Raw genomic sequence first — 12,127 nt, forward strand, 5'->3', positions numbered from 1 at the left:
AAACTCCTCAGCCTCCCGAGTAGCTGGGACTACAGGCATGCACAACCATGCCTGGCTAATTTTTTCTATATATTTTTGGTTGGCCAATGAATTTCTTTCTATTTTTAATAGACATGGGGTCTCCTCTTGTTCAGGCTGGTCTCAAATTCCTGAGCTGAAACTATCTGCCCGCCTTGGCCTCCCAAAGTGCTAGGATTACAGGTGTGAGCCACCATGCCCAGCCGGAAATCCCTGTTTTAATGATCATAAAAATATTTTTTTTGTTTTTAAATTTGCTAATTTTTTTTTTTTTTGAAAGAGCATCTCACTCTGTTGCCTGGGCTAGAGTGCAGTGGCACCATCATAATTCACTGCAACCTCAAATTCCTGGGCTCAAGTGATCCTCCTGGCTCAGCCTCCCAAAGTAGCTAGGATTACAGACACTTTTTGTAGATACAGGGTCTCGCTATGTTGTCCAAGCTGTCTCAAAATCCTGGCCTCAAGTGATCCTCCCAACCTGGCCTCCCAAAATGCTAGGATTACAAGTGTGAGCCACTGTGCCTGGTCTAAAAATATTTCAAAACACTAAAACATTACAGTGAATCTTGTGTCTACCCACAGTATAGAATGGTCACACTAATTATGTAAATACTATCTTTTCCGCCGGGTGTTGTGGTTCATGCCTGTAATCCTAGCACTCTAGGAGGCCAAGGCGTGCGGATCATTTGAGCTGAGGTGTTCAAGACCAGCCAGAGCAAGAACGAGACCCCATCTCTACTGAAAAAATAGAAAGAAATTAATTGGCCAACTAAAAATATATATATTTAAAAAATTAGCTGGGCATGATGGCACATTCCTGTAGTAGTCCCAGTTACTCAGGAGGCTGAGGCAGAAGGATCCCTTGAGCCCAGGAATTTGAGGTTGCTGTGAGCTAGGCTGACACCACGGCACTCTAGTTGGGGCAACAAGAGTGAGACTCTGTCTCCAAAAATAATAATAATAATACTATCTTTTAAGGGTATTATATGGTCCAGACTGTTAATTTTCCATTATAATACAATGTTTTTAATTTTTATTTTTGTTTGTTTTAAATGTAGAAAACAGAAATGGTACATTTATTTGTAACTCAAACACTAAGCAGGTAGGGTGAGAGAGTCAACAGAAACTCAGAAAGTTTCCCCCCAGCCCCATTTCTCCAAAGTTGCCTGGTCAACAGGAATCTTGGGGAGAACACCCAGACAAGAGGACCTGTCAGCGAAGTCTCCGGTCTGGACTCCGGCTGCGCCTTCAGCCACGTCTCCTCTTGCCCTCGGGTGGATCCCGAACAAACACCAGTCAACACTGATTGGTTGTCCCATCAAATCCTGGCCACTGAGTCCCTCCAGAGCAGCACGGGCTTCCTGGTATGTTTCATACTCCAGTAGAGCATAGCCCTTCAGGTATCCAGTTCTGTCCAGATTGAGGTGGATGTTTTTCATTTCCCCGTATTCTGTGAATTTGTCGTGGACGTCTTCTTCAGTGGCTTCCTCGGAGACTCCGGTGATAAAGAGAATCCAGCCTTCAACAGAGCGCCGTGGGCCGGGTTCATGACCGTCCTGCTCCACACTGGATGCTCCCGCATCCACGCTCTCGACCCCTCTTGGGAGCCAAAGCCTCGACCCTTCCGTTTCTTTGCTTTTTCTTTCAGCTTGTGAATGCTCTTGTGCCCATCGTCATCCATGATGAAATCTTCACCCCTGGCCTCGTGGAGGTCCAGCATATCCGCCATCGTGCCTTCCTTGGAGCTCTCTGTTGGCTATGGTGTTTGGAGATTTCAAGTTTCACTTAACCCCTTAGAGCTGGGTGTGGTGGCTCATGCCTGTAATCCTATCAACCTTGGAAACCCAAGGTGGGAGGGGATTGCTTGAAGCCAGGGTTTAAGACCAGCCCGAGCAATTATAATACATTTTTGTTTTCTTTCTAGGCACATGCCATGATTATTTCCCTTATTATTGGGTTCGAAACTGTAATTTTGTCCTCACTGATGGAATTAGAGCCAAAGTGGCATGTGCAGTAGCATGTTCTGGTTTAGGCCTTAAAACATTCTCTTCTTTTCTCTTCCTGCAAGCTGAAACTCAAAGCAACACACTCTAATCTTGTAATGATAAGACCCTGAGGTACACTGAAATAACATGATGGGAGAAACTAAAGCCCCTAAATAACTACATGGTGCAGAGCTGACCTCTCAACTGGGCTACTTACCTAAGATCTATCATGTAAGAGAGAAATAAACCCATTAAAGTCAGTTTTATTGGAGATTACAATATTTCCTTTTACTTGCAACATATTCTTTTTTGGAACAATAAATCCATGTCCAATCAATTTGGGAAAGTTTGGGATTTCAGACCAATGAAATTTCAGTGTGTTTGGGGCTCAACACAACATGCCAGCTTTTCATTTGTCCAAGTAAGGACATCTGGAGAAAGAAAACAACTATCATATTCTACAACCATCATTTCACAAAAGGATAGTTAACACTAAAAAAAGGTGACAAACTTAATTTCAAAACAAAACAGACCATTTTTCCTAAGGACAGAGAAGTGAAAACTTCATTGTGGCTCAGAACCAGCCACCAGTCCTGGAACTGACATGGCTAATGCTGGTTCAAAACTTCTTTTGAGTCTCCTAAAATCTAACCATTTATAATATATACTAAAGCTAATAAGTACTTATTAATATTTTACTATTAAATAATTCTTCAATCACTTTATATATGTCTCTTTCTCTATGAAGATATAGAAGGTATGTAGATGTATACCCTGTAATAAGACAAGTAATATTACCTTTGTATACCTCAAAATGTTAATTATGGTATAATAATCTGTATCATATCCTCAAAAAATGTCTCTGACTGAAGGAGTGAGAAAGAGAGAGAATACATCAATACAACAACTATGCCACTTACACATTACCTCTACAAGTAAGTGGAAACCTAAGAAACTAATTTGTATATCATAGCTAAAAAAGCATATATTCTAAAGGAAGCTGCACAACAAACCAATGCTCATAGAAAGTCATCTTTTAAAAAATAGTTTTCTCAGTGGTACTTAATATAATCTTTTAAGGTATTGCAGAATTGCTCTGCCCACTGCAAAGTGTAAATCTATTCAAACTCTGGACAGTCTAAATATGAGTATGCTACTGCTCTCCTGCTATAAGGGCAAAGGTGGGCAAGGGACAAGGGGTGGCAGTTCCTTGGCAACATTGTCCTCTCAGTTTTACTGCTATGTAAAATTGGTCAAGCCCCTTATATGTACCACATGCCTAATTGTGCTGACAATTAATTTACCTGAGGTAAATGAGTGAAAATTTTAAATGATCATAACTTACATTTTTTTAAACCATAGGAGCAATTTATGTCCTATAGCTAGCTTTAACTATAGGAACTACAGGAGCTATAGTTCCTTTAAAACACATTCCACATCCCTACAAGGATAGCTGCCCCTTCCCCAGCCCAAATAGCAGTGATTATTTCTAATATAATCCAGGGACCCTTACCCTTTAAAATAACTGAATAATAATATATGACATATTTTCCTTAGAAGGCACTGGATTTGGAATCAAAAGACTTGCTTTGGTACTTACGAACAGTGTGTTTGAGAGGGAGGTATATCTTCCCTGAGCCTCAATTTCTTTATCTGTAAAATAACAACAGCAAAGAAGGTTAATACCCTTTGCAATTTTCTCCTTTCCTCAAATAGCACTTTGCTCATTGCTGCGTTTTAGAACTTGTATCCTAGCGTTAACTGGAAGTTGAAATGGAAACTCTATGAAGGTAGGGTTCCTTTCCAATACCCTGCCAGAGATCAGTAAGTGTTTATTAAATGAAGCACTTCATTTCACGAACGATATGGCATTTTGACGGTTACAAACGTTCCCAGTCAACTCAACTAGCTATCTGAAAGGCATCAAAATCCTAGAAATTCAGAGAGGTAGTAGTGACGCAAGCAAAGGAACGCCGGGAGATCCCGTCAATCAACCCATGACGCACTTCCGGTGCGACGCTTTCCCTCCACGCCGGGACGGGCTGTGGGGGAGGGAGGCGGTTAGCGGGCTTTAGCGCCTTTTCTGGCGGCGGTAGATTTGAAGCGCTTTAAAGGACCTGACCCGGGGAAGAGGAAACTCTACCGGTGCAGGTAAGTGGCTTGAATCTCATGTTATTTTGATGGCGTCATTTGCAGCAGTCCCGGGTACGAGAGCTGCAAGTGGTCAGGGAGACGGGCGGAGCCGGCGCGGCAGGCCGGACCAGGTTAACCGTCTTCCTCTCGAGGTATCTGGGCTCCTTGGGCCTAGAGGGGGCACTTGAGAACCTCAAGACTGGCTTTTGCAGCTGGAGAAGGCTTCCAGCCGAGCCTCCCAGGCTTGGGAACGGCCCTTCCTATGCCAGCCCCCGCCCTCCCCACTACGGCTCACACCTCCCTCCCTGACGCATTTTGCCGCACAAGCTGTAATATGGCGGCAGCGATGGCGGCCTGAACTCTAGGGATCCGGGTTGATTTTTAATGCTTCAAAATCGTAAGACTGAGCACTACTGCAGGGTAGGTGGAAGGGTTGGTAGGAAACTGGGAGGCGCAACCTGAGGTCCTGTCAGTTTAGGGTTGGAGAGTGACGGGCGAAGAGCCTGCATGACAGGGATTAAAATTGAAGACAAGCTTTTCCTACTACTCCGACCTTTTTCTCTCGCAGGACAGCGGTTGTCGTGCATAGTTAAGTGGCCCAGGCCACTATGTTAAGCATTCTCCTAAAACTCAAATCCAGTGTCTAACCTGAGCTCTTAGGAAGTTCTCCCACGTTTTCGAGGAGCTGTGAGCTGAGGAGGCCTTTAAGAGGAGATCATTTCTCTTTAGGAGGAAGGGTGATGGTTTCGGAGCCCCATATGCCTTAAGGAGAAGTGTGCTAATTGGTTGATCTTTAGTCTTAAGGAGCAAAGTCTGGGTCTACTGGCAAGGAGAACGCCCAGTGGTTTTGAAAATGTTGTAAAAGCACCATTTTGTGCATTGGTTTTTTATTTCGTCCCACAACGGTACTTTCTGTATAGTACCAAAATTTTGCAGTAGCGATCACAAACACAGCATCCAAGGAACAATGAGATGTTTTAGAAATTTGGGGGTCCGATAATAACTCTCAGTAGGTAAAACCAGAAAGGGGGAAATACATATGTTTATTATGTCTGTGTGTATTCCTAGCTGGTAAAGGAGGATGGCCCGTATTTGCTAGTTCGTAACAATGATGGGGGGAGGGGAGGGAGAGAACATTTTATAAATTTTGAAATCGTGCCATAAAATCTGGAAAAAATACAAGTTGCTAGAATGGTTGCTTCTGTCCTTGGTGTTTTTTATATACCTGAAAATTTGCCTGTTTTAGTACCTTCTCCTTTTTTTTATGTTAACCATTTGAAATGGGATCATTTCCACAAGAAATTACATACGCCTTTGACCCATTGTACATTGTTTAACAGTTTTTTTATGATTCAGAATTATTGATGCTCGGAGATCCTATAGGGTCTTGTAATAAAATTCTGCCATTTGAATTGTGTTTCTTTCTTAAGGCTTTTTGTACTCTGCAGGCAGTTGTTAGGGTTGCCTTCCCCTGCTGTCAGGAGTGTATATGTGTGCAAACTTAATAGGTTAGAAAATTTGTATTTTCTGGCCAGTCTTCTGAGTGTCGGTTTCTTCATCTGCAAGATGACATTGTTTTGATTTCCAGCTGTCATCAGCTATGGGCTTGAAAAATACTCAGGTTTGTTAAAAGACAATTCAGCGGTTTTACTGTGAGTGAAGAACATTCATTACATTTATTTTGACTTATTAAAGCATTTATTTTTTAGTGCTTGTTGGGTTTTTTGGTTTTATTTTGTTTAATTACATAAACTCAATGTACAATGGTGCTTGTTATTGTGGTCTTATAGTATTGGTGGCCTATGCGTAGGGTCTTTGTCTTTTTGATATTTTGCCTATTTTAAATTAGATTTTCTGGCAGGTGGCATCCCATTCTTTATGCAAAGGGAAATTGGTGGCCATTTATAATAGAAAGATGAACTAGTTCTATTAGTTATGACATTATCTGCAATTCTCTAAATACTAGTTTCTTCTCTTAGGAAATACATGTTGACTCCCCCCCTTATTACTTTACAAATAGAGTATTTCAACAAAATTATAACTATTTTCAGTATCCTAATGTACTAAGAGGTCATATGAGTACGAATTCAGTGATAATTCAAGTGATTTGAAGAGTTTGTTCCAAGTCTTTCTGCTACAGTGTGGTATTGCTTGCTTTTTTTTTTTTCTTTTAATATTAGTACTAAACATCAATTTTCATTTTGCTTAAGTTTCAGTGGTTTTGCCCTGGTTTAATGCATATATGGTTGCTGTAAGAACTTGTTGTATTTTTATTTCTGTAGGACAGAACTTACATCTTGAAATTTACTATGGGCAGTATTATAAATATTCAGAGAAAACTGCTATACCTGGGACTTTGCACTTTGAGTGCCAGAGAGGAAAACTTTTTGTACTTTGCTTTAGAGTGGTGGTTTAAAGAGATCACAAACCTTTTCTTGATATTTGATTATATGATACTAATAAATGTAAGCATCATTTTTGGATATTAAAATGATAATTTAAAAACATGAATGATTCTTTAACTTATTTTTTAAATGAATGAAGTAATTTTGTTTATATGTTAAGGTATTGTTAATTGTACACTTTAGCTTAAGGTTTATTCATGATTAGACCATTGCATTATGGTCATATGGTGGAAAGTAAAATTGAATAAACTATTAGCTGAAATATTTGCGAGTAAACTAGTTTTTACAGTGGAGTTGTAGAGAGTACTAAACCAGATCTTTTATTATTTTCCATTTGTGAATTTGAGCCAGTCATTTCAGTTCTCGTCCTGTTGTTCTTGGTCTATAAAATCAGAAGATTGGATCAGATTATCTTTTAAGGTTCCTTCAAACCTTAAAAGATAAGTCTTTAATTTTTTTATGTAGGAATTACTGGATAAGGGGTCTAAAATGGTTTTGAGGCAGTGGTTCATGCCTGTAATCCTAGCACTCTGGGAGGCCAAGGTGGATGGATCTTTTGAGCCAGGAGTTAGAGAACAGCCTGAGCAAGAGTGAGACTCCATCTCTACTAAAAATAGAAAGAAATTAATTGGCCAACTAAAAATATATAAAAAATTAGCCAGGCATGGTGGTGCATGCCTGTAGTCCCAGTTACTCGGGAGGCTGAGGCAGAAGGATTGCTTGAGCCCAGGAGTTTGAGGTTGCTGTGAGCCAGGCTGACGCCCTGGCACTCTAGCCCAGGCAACAGAGTGACACTCTGTCTCAAGAAAAAAAATAATAAAATGGTTTTGAGTATATCTCTGAAGACAGTGGGGTCAAATTTATGATTATAAGAACTTAAGTAATTGCAGGTACAACGTTAAGGGTATTAGCAGAGATTTCCCACTTAGTATTTGCCTCTGTGGTCTGGTACTGATATATTGTTTTTATATTTCTCAGATTGTATATGTAAAGAGTGCATAATATCCTTATTTATCCAACACCAAATTTGAAATTTAAAAAAAACCGCTAAATTTGGCAACATTACAGATTATCTCTTTCTGTTTTCTTAAAGGATTTAAGAATTTCAGAAGTGCCTGTTATTCATGCTGCTACCAGTGCAGCAGGGGTTTTATGTCTGCCAGAAACACCAAGGGAATGGGTGCTATATGAAAGAGCATAGTTGCCTTTCCTGACACTCACCTCAGAATTTTACCTTGTTTTTATTTAATTCATTAGCAACTTGGCATTCATAAATGTATACAAATGTTTTTGAAGAAGCAAGTCTACTTTCATTTCTCATTTGATCAATGTGAACTACATTAGGAGTGGGTTAAAGTGGCTGGTATGAACGTTAAATTGCTTTCTTTGACAGTAATCTTAAAGATCTGGTATAGTTTTAATTAATTAAACTTACATGATTGCACTTAGAGGTGGAAATTTTATGTAAAAAATGTCTCCTGTTTCATTAAACTTAGTAGATGAGAACATCTTTTGTTTTTTGGTTTTGAACTGAAGAAGTGGATTATATTTTTAAAGGGGGGGGGCAGAGATACCTTTTAAACAGAATACGGCCCCAGTAGACAGACCTAGGAAATGGGTTCTGTATCAGTTGTGGATTAGGCTAAGAGGATGATTACATTAGGCTCTGGAAGAATTTGCTGACTACAGATAAATATTAGCAATAACCCATGTGAGAAGCAATACATTTAAGGTGAAAGGCACTGGGTTATGATAGAAGAGTCTAGTTCTACTGATGCCTCCATTGACTAGTATTCTTTCTGTTTGATAAAGTAGTCACTGTACTTGATGTTGAAGTTACAAAGGTTTCAAATTGGTGGCATTTAAAAACAAATTTTGGGGATAATGAGAATAAGATTAAACCTGGGAGAATTGTTTAACCCTTAGAGAGTCAGTGTAAAGTTCCCAGAGAGTGAACTCTGGCTAAGTTGAATCTTACAGAACTTGTAGGAATTGGCCAGGGAAATTGGAAGAGGCAGAGAGTTGCTCAGCATCTTAATAGTTAAAAGAATTTACTGTCTGCTTTTTCAAGACTGGAGACTCAATGCTATGCTGACTCTCTTACTGTGTGAAACTTCCAAATAATATAATAATATAATTAATATAATAAATTAATATAATAAAAACTCACTATATTACTTATTGCCTTATTACAAACACTATGTCCTTTACTATATTTTAATAATTAGTTGCCTATATCATTGTTCTTTTTTTCATTGCATCCTTTAGTCATATTATTTTAGGATAAATATGGAAATATTCTATGCATGAAACTACACGATTAAACTTTTTACACATGAACTGGTTACCTCTTGCTGATTTTTTTTATGAAATGTATTTGTTGGATATGTTTATAAACCTTAGCATTTTGTGATATTTTGCAATTTTATTACTTTATCATTGAGGTGCAAAAGTGACTATATTGTTGATAGACATTAAAAACAACATATTGGGCCGGGCGCTGTGGCTCACGCCTGTAATCCTAGCTCTTGGGAGGCCGAGGCGGGCGGATTGCTCAAGGTCAGGAGTTCAAAACCAGTCTGAGCAAGAGCGAGACCCCGTCTCTACTATAAATAGAAAGAAATTAATTGGCCAACTGATATATATATAAAAAATTAGCCGGGCATGGTGGCGCATGCCTGTAGTCCCAGCTACTCGGGAGGCTGAGACAGAAGGATCACTGGAGCCCAGGAGTTTGAGGTTGCTGTGAGCTAGGCTGACGCCACGGCACTCACTCTAGCCTGGACAACAAAGCGAGACTCTGTCTCAAAAACAAAACAAAAAAAAAAAAAAAACAACATATTGTAATCATCTGCTTAGAAAAATAGAATATAATAAAATATTAAAAGCTATAACTATTAGGATTTTGTGCATTTTTGTATGATCTAATTTTTTCAGTGAGATTTACTTTATTGCTTGAAGTACTAAAAATGTATTTTCATAATGAAAAGAAAACTAGATAAAATTTGGTATTCAAGGCCAGGAGCGATGGCTCACACTTGTAATCCTAGCACTCTGGGAGACCAAGGCAGGAGGATTGCTTGAGGTCAGGAGTTCAAGACCAGTCTGAGCAAGAGTGAGACCCCATCTCTACTAAATATAGAAAAATCAGAAGTGTTGTGGCACAGTACCTGCAGTCCCAGCTACTCAGGAGACTGAGGCAGGAGGATCACTTGAGCCCAGGAGTTTGAGGTTGCAGTGAGCTAGGATGACACCACTGCACTCTACCCTGAGCAACAGAGCAAGACTCTGTCTCAAAAAAAATAACTGAAATAAAATAAACTGTAAAAAACAAAATTAAAAAATAAATTTTGGTGTTCAAATTTCTAAAGGGGGCCGGGCGCGGTGGCTCACGCCTGTAATCCTAGCTCTTGGGAGGCTGAGGCGGGCGGATTGCTCAAGGTCAGGAGTTCAAAACCAGCCTGAGCAAGAGCGAGACCCCGTCTCTACTATAAATAGAAAGAAATTAATTGGCCAACTGATATATATATAAAAAATTAGCCGGGCATGGTGGCGCATGCCTGTAGTCCCAGCTACTCGGGAGGCTGAGGCAGAAGGATCGCTCGAGCCCAGGAGTTTGAGGTTGCTGTGAGCTAGGCTGACGCCACGGCACTCACTCTAGCCTGGACAACAAACCGAGACTCTGTCTCAAAAAAAAAAAAAAAATTCTAAAGGGGTCAGGCAGGTGAGTTGAGTGTGTGGGGTCAGGTAGATAATAAATGGTAACAGCTAATAGGCAATAATGGGAACTAGGTCAAACTAGAACATATATATGTCATGTAGTGGGAGCAGACTGCTGATTGCTCTACAGAAATGGGGCACAGTGCCAGCCATGGTGATTTTTTTTTTCCCCTAAGAAAAATTCAAATCTGGATTTTATACATATGTCTGCAACTCATTCAGTCAGACTAAACAAATATGCAACAAACAAATCACCCTCAGACTACTACTCCGAAAGCTTTGATTATATTTTAGTATTCTTAAGCAATTCATGAATTATTTTATTGAAAATTTCATGGGGTTAATTTTTTCCTGAAATTTTGATATCTCTCAGCATTGTTTTCTCTTTACTTTTTCTTGGAAAAAATAAGATTCATGTCTGTGTCTGACTTTAGATATTATTTAGTTAGTAATACCAGGAAATCATAATTATAGAGGAAATACTGTCTCCTATTTCTGATTAGTAATAACCTGTTAGTAATGGTAGAGACTGTGTGTGAGCCATCTTTTGTGTCACCATTGTTCTTCATTAGCTACTAATATTAGAGCATTTACATACTCAAGGGATTTATGTAATAATTTTAATAATAATATGCTGTCTTTAATCTATCTTGATTTTAAGATATATTTGATTTGTCATTTCAGGAAAACTAATTTTAATCAATTTCTGTGAAAAGTATACCCTTGAGTGATAGGATTTAAATACATATTACAACCATTTTCAGACAAGTACATTATCTTAGAAGAGTCTATATACATTTTTCTTTTATTAGGAATTTTTTTCTTTATAACGCTTATTAAAGAAAAATAGAAAGTAGTGCGGCAAAAGCCCTCTCCAGTACTACAACCAAACACAATAATGATTGTTTCCTTTTGACTCTTTTTTTTTTTTCCTTTTTTGTAAATCTTTGCCTAAGCTTGAGGGTTGGGAGTAGTTTACTTGATTATGATAATATTATATATGCTGTTTTGTACGTTGATTATTTTTAACAAATTATGAGCATTTTCCAAATTATTAATCTGTATATGCATTGCTTTAATAACTATGATATTTTGTTGAACCAGAGACCTTAACTTAACCATTTTTTTGTAATGTTGGACAGGCTGCTTTTGATTATGTTAATAAAAAGCACCAAGATAACCAACTTTATACCTGAAGGCTCTGTGAATTTGGGGTAGTTCCTTATGATAGATTCCTACCAGTTGAATTTTACTGGTTCCAGGTATAAACACTTAAGAATTTCAAATACTGCTAAGTATTGGAGTTGTATACTGTTACTAGTAATATTATAAATTCCTATTTCTCTTCATTTGTACATTTATTGGGAATTCTTTTAAAAGATCTTGCTATTGATAGGCAAAAGAAATCTCAGTAATATTTCTCTAAAAATATTTTTTACTTGATTGTAAAATTAGTATCTGTATTAAAGAAATTTAGAAAACAAAAAATAAAAAACCAAAAAAAAAGAAAACAAAAAAAAAAAGAAATTTAGAAAACAGAAATATGTAAAAGATAATCTTTATAGGCTGCGCGTAGTGGCTCAGGCCTATAATCCTGGCACTCTGGGAGGCCAAGGCAGGAGGATGGCTTGAGGTCAGGAGTTTGAGACCAGCCTGAGCAAGAGCGAGACCCTGTCTCTACTAAAAGTAGAAAAAAATTAGCCTTGGCACGAAAGTAGCTTTAGTCCCAGCTACTTGGGAGGCTGAAGCAGGAGGATCACTTGAGCCCAGAGTTAGAGATTGCCGTGAGCTGTGATCACTGTACTCTACTCAGGGTGACAAGGCGAGACTCTGTCTCAAAAAGAAAAAAAAAAAGAAATAATTTTT

At 38.6% G+C, this 12,127-nt stretch overlaps 1 protein-coding gene and 1 pseudogene across 3 annotated transcripts in view; one reads left to right on the top strand and one right to left on the bottom strand.

The window, feature by feature from the left end:
- Positions 1-1,016: 1,016 nt before the first annotated feature.
- Positions 1,017-3,932, bottom strand: LOC105880694 (RNA-binding protein 8A pseudogene; annotated as a pseudogene).
- A 65-nt stretch (positions 3,933-3,997) lies between these two features.
- The window catches only part of PPIG (peptidylprolyl isomerase G), a 50,229-nt gene continuing 42,099 nt past the window's right edge, over positions 3,998-12,127 (top strand). Inside the window, exon 1 of one of the 3 annotated variants that reach the window (XM_012781897.3) lies at positions 3,998-4,154. Coding sequence is in view for 1 of the 3 variants with exons in the window: in XM_076005638.1 (XP_075861753.1) it covers positions 4,521-4,533 (13 nt within the window). In the remaining 2 variants the exon portion in view is untranslated. Of the gene's footprint in view, positions 4,155-4,204; positions 4,557-12,127 lie in introns of those variants that run through there. The other 2 variants (XM_012781898.2, XM_076005638.1) reach the window with 2 other exon arrangements.

The sequence above is a fragment of the Microcebus murinus genome, chromosome 8 (genome assembly GCF_040939455.1).
Source record: "Microcebus murinus isolate Inina chromosome 8, M.murinus_Inina_mat1.0, whole genome shotgun sequence".
NCBI lineage: Eukaryota > Metazoa > Chordata > Mammalia > Primates > Cheirogaleidae > Microcebus > Microcebus murinus.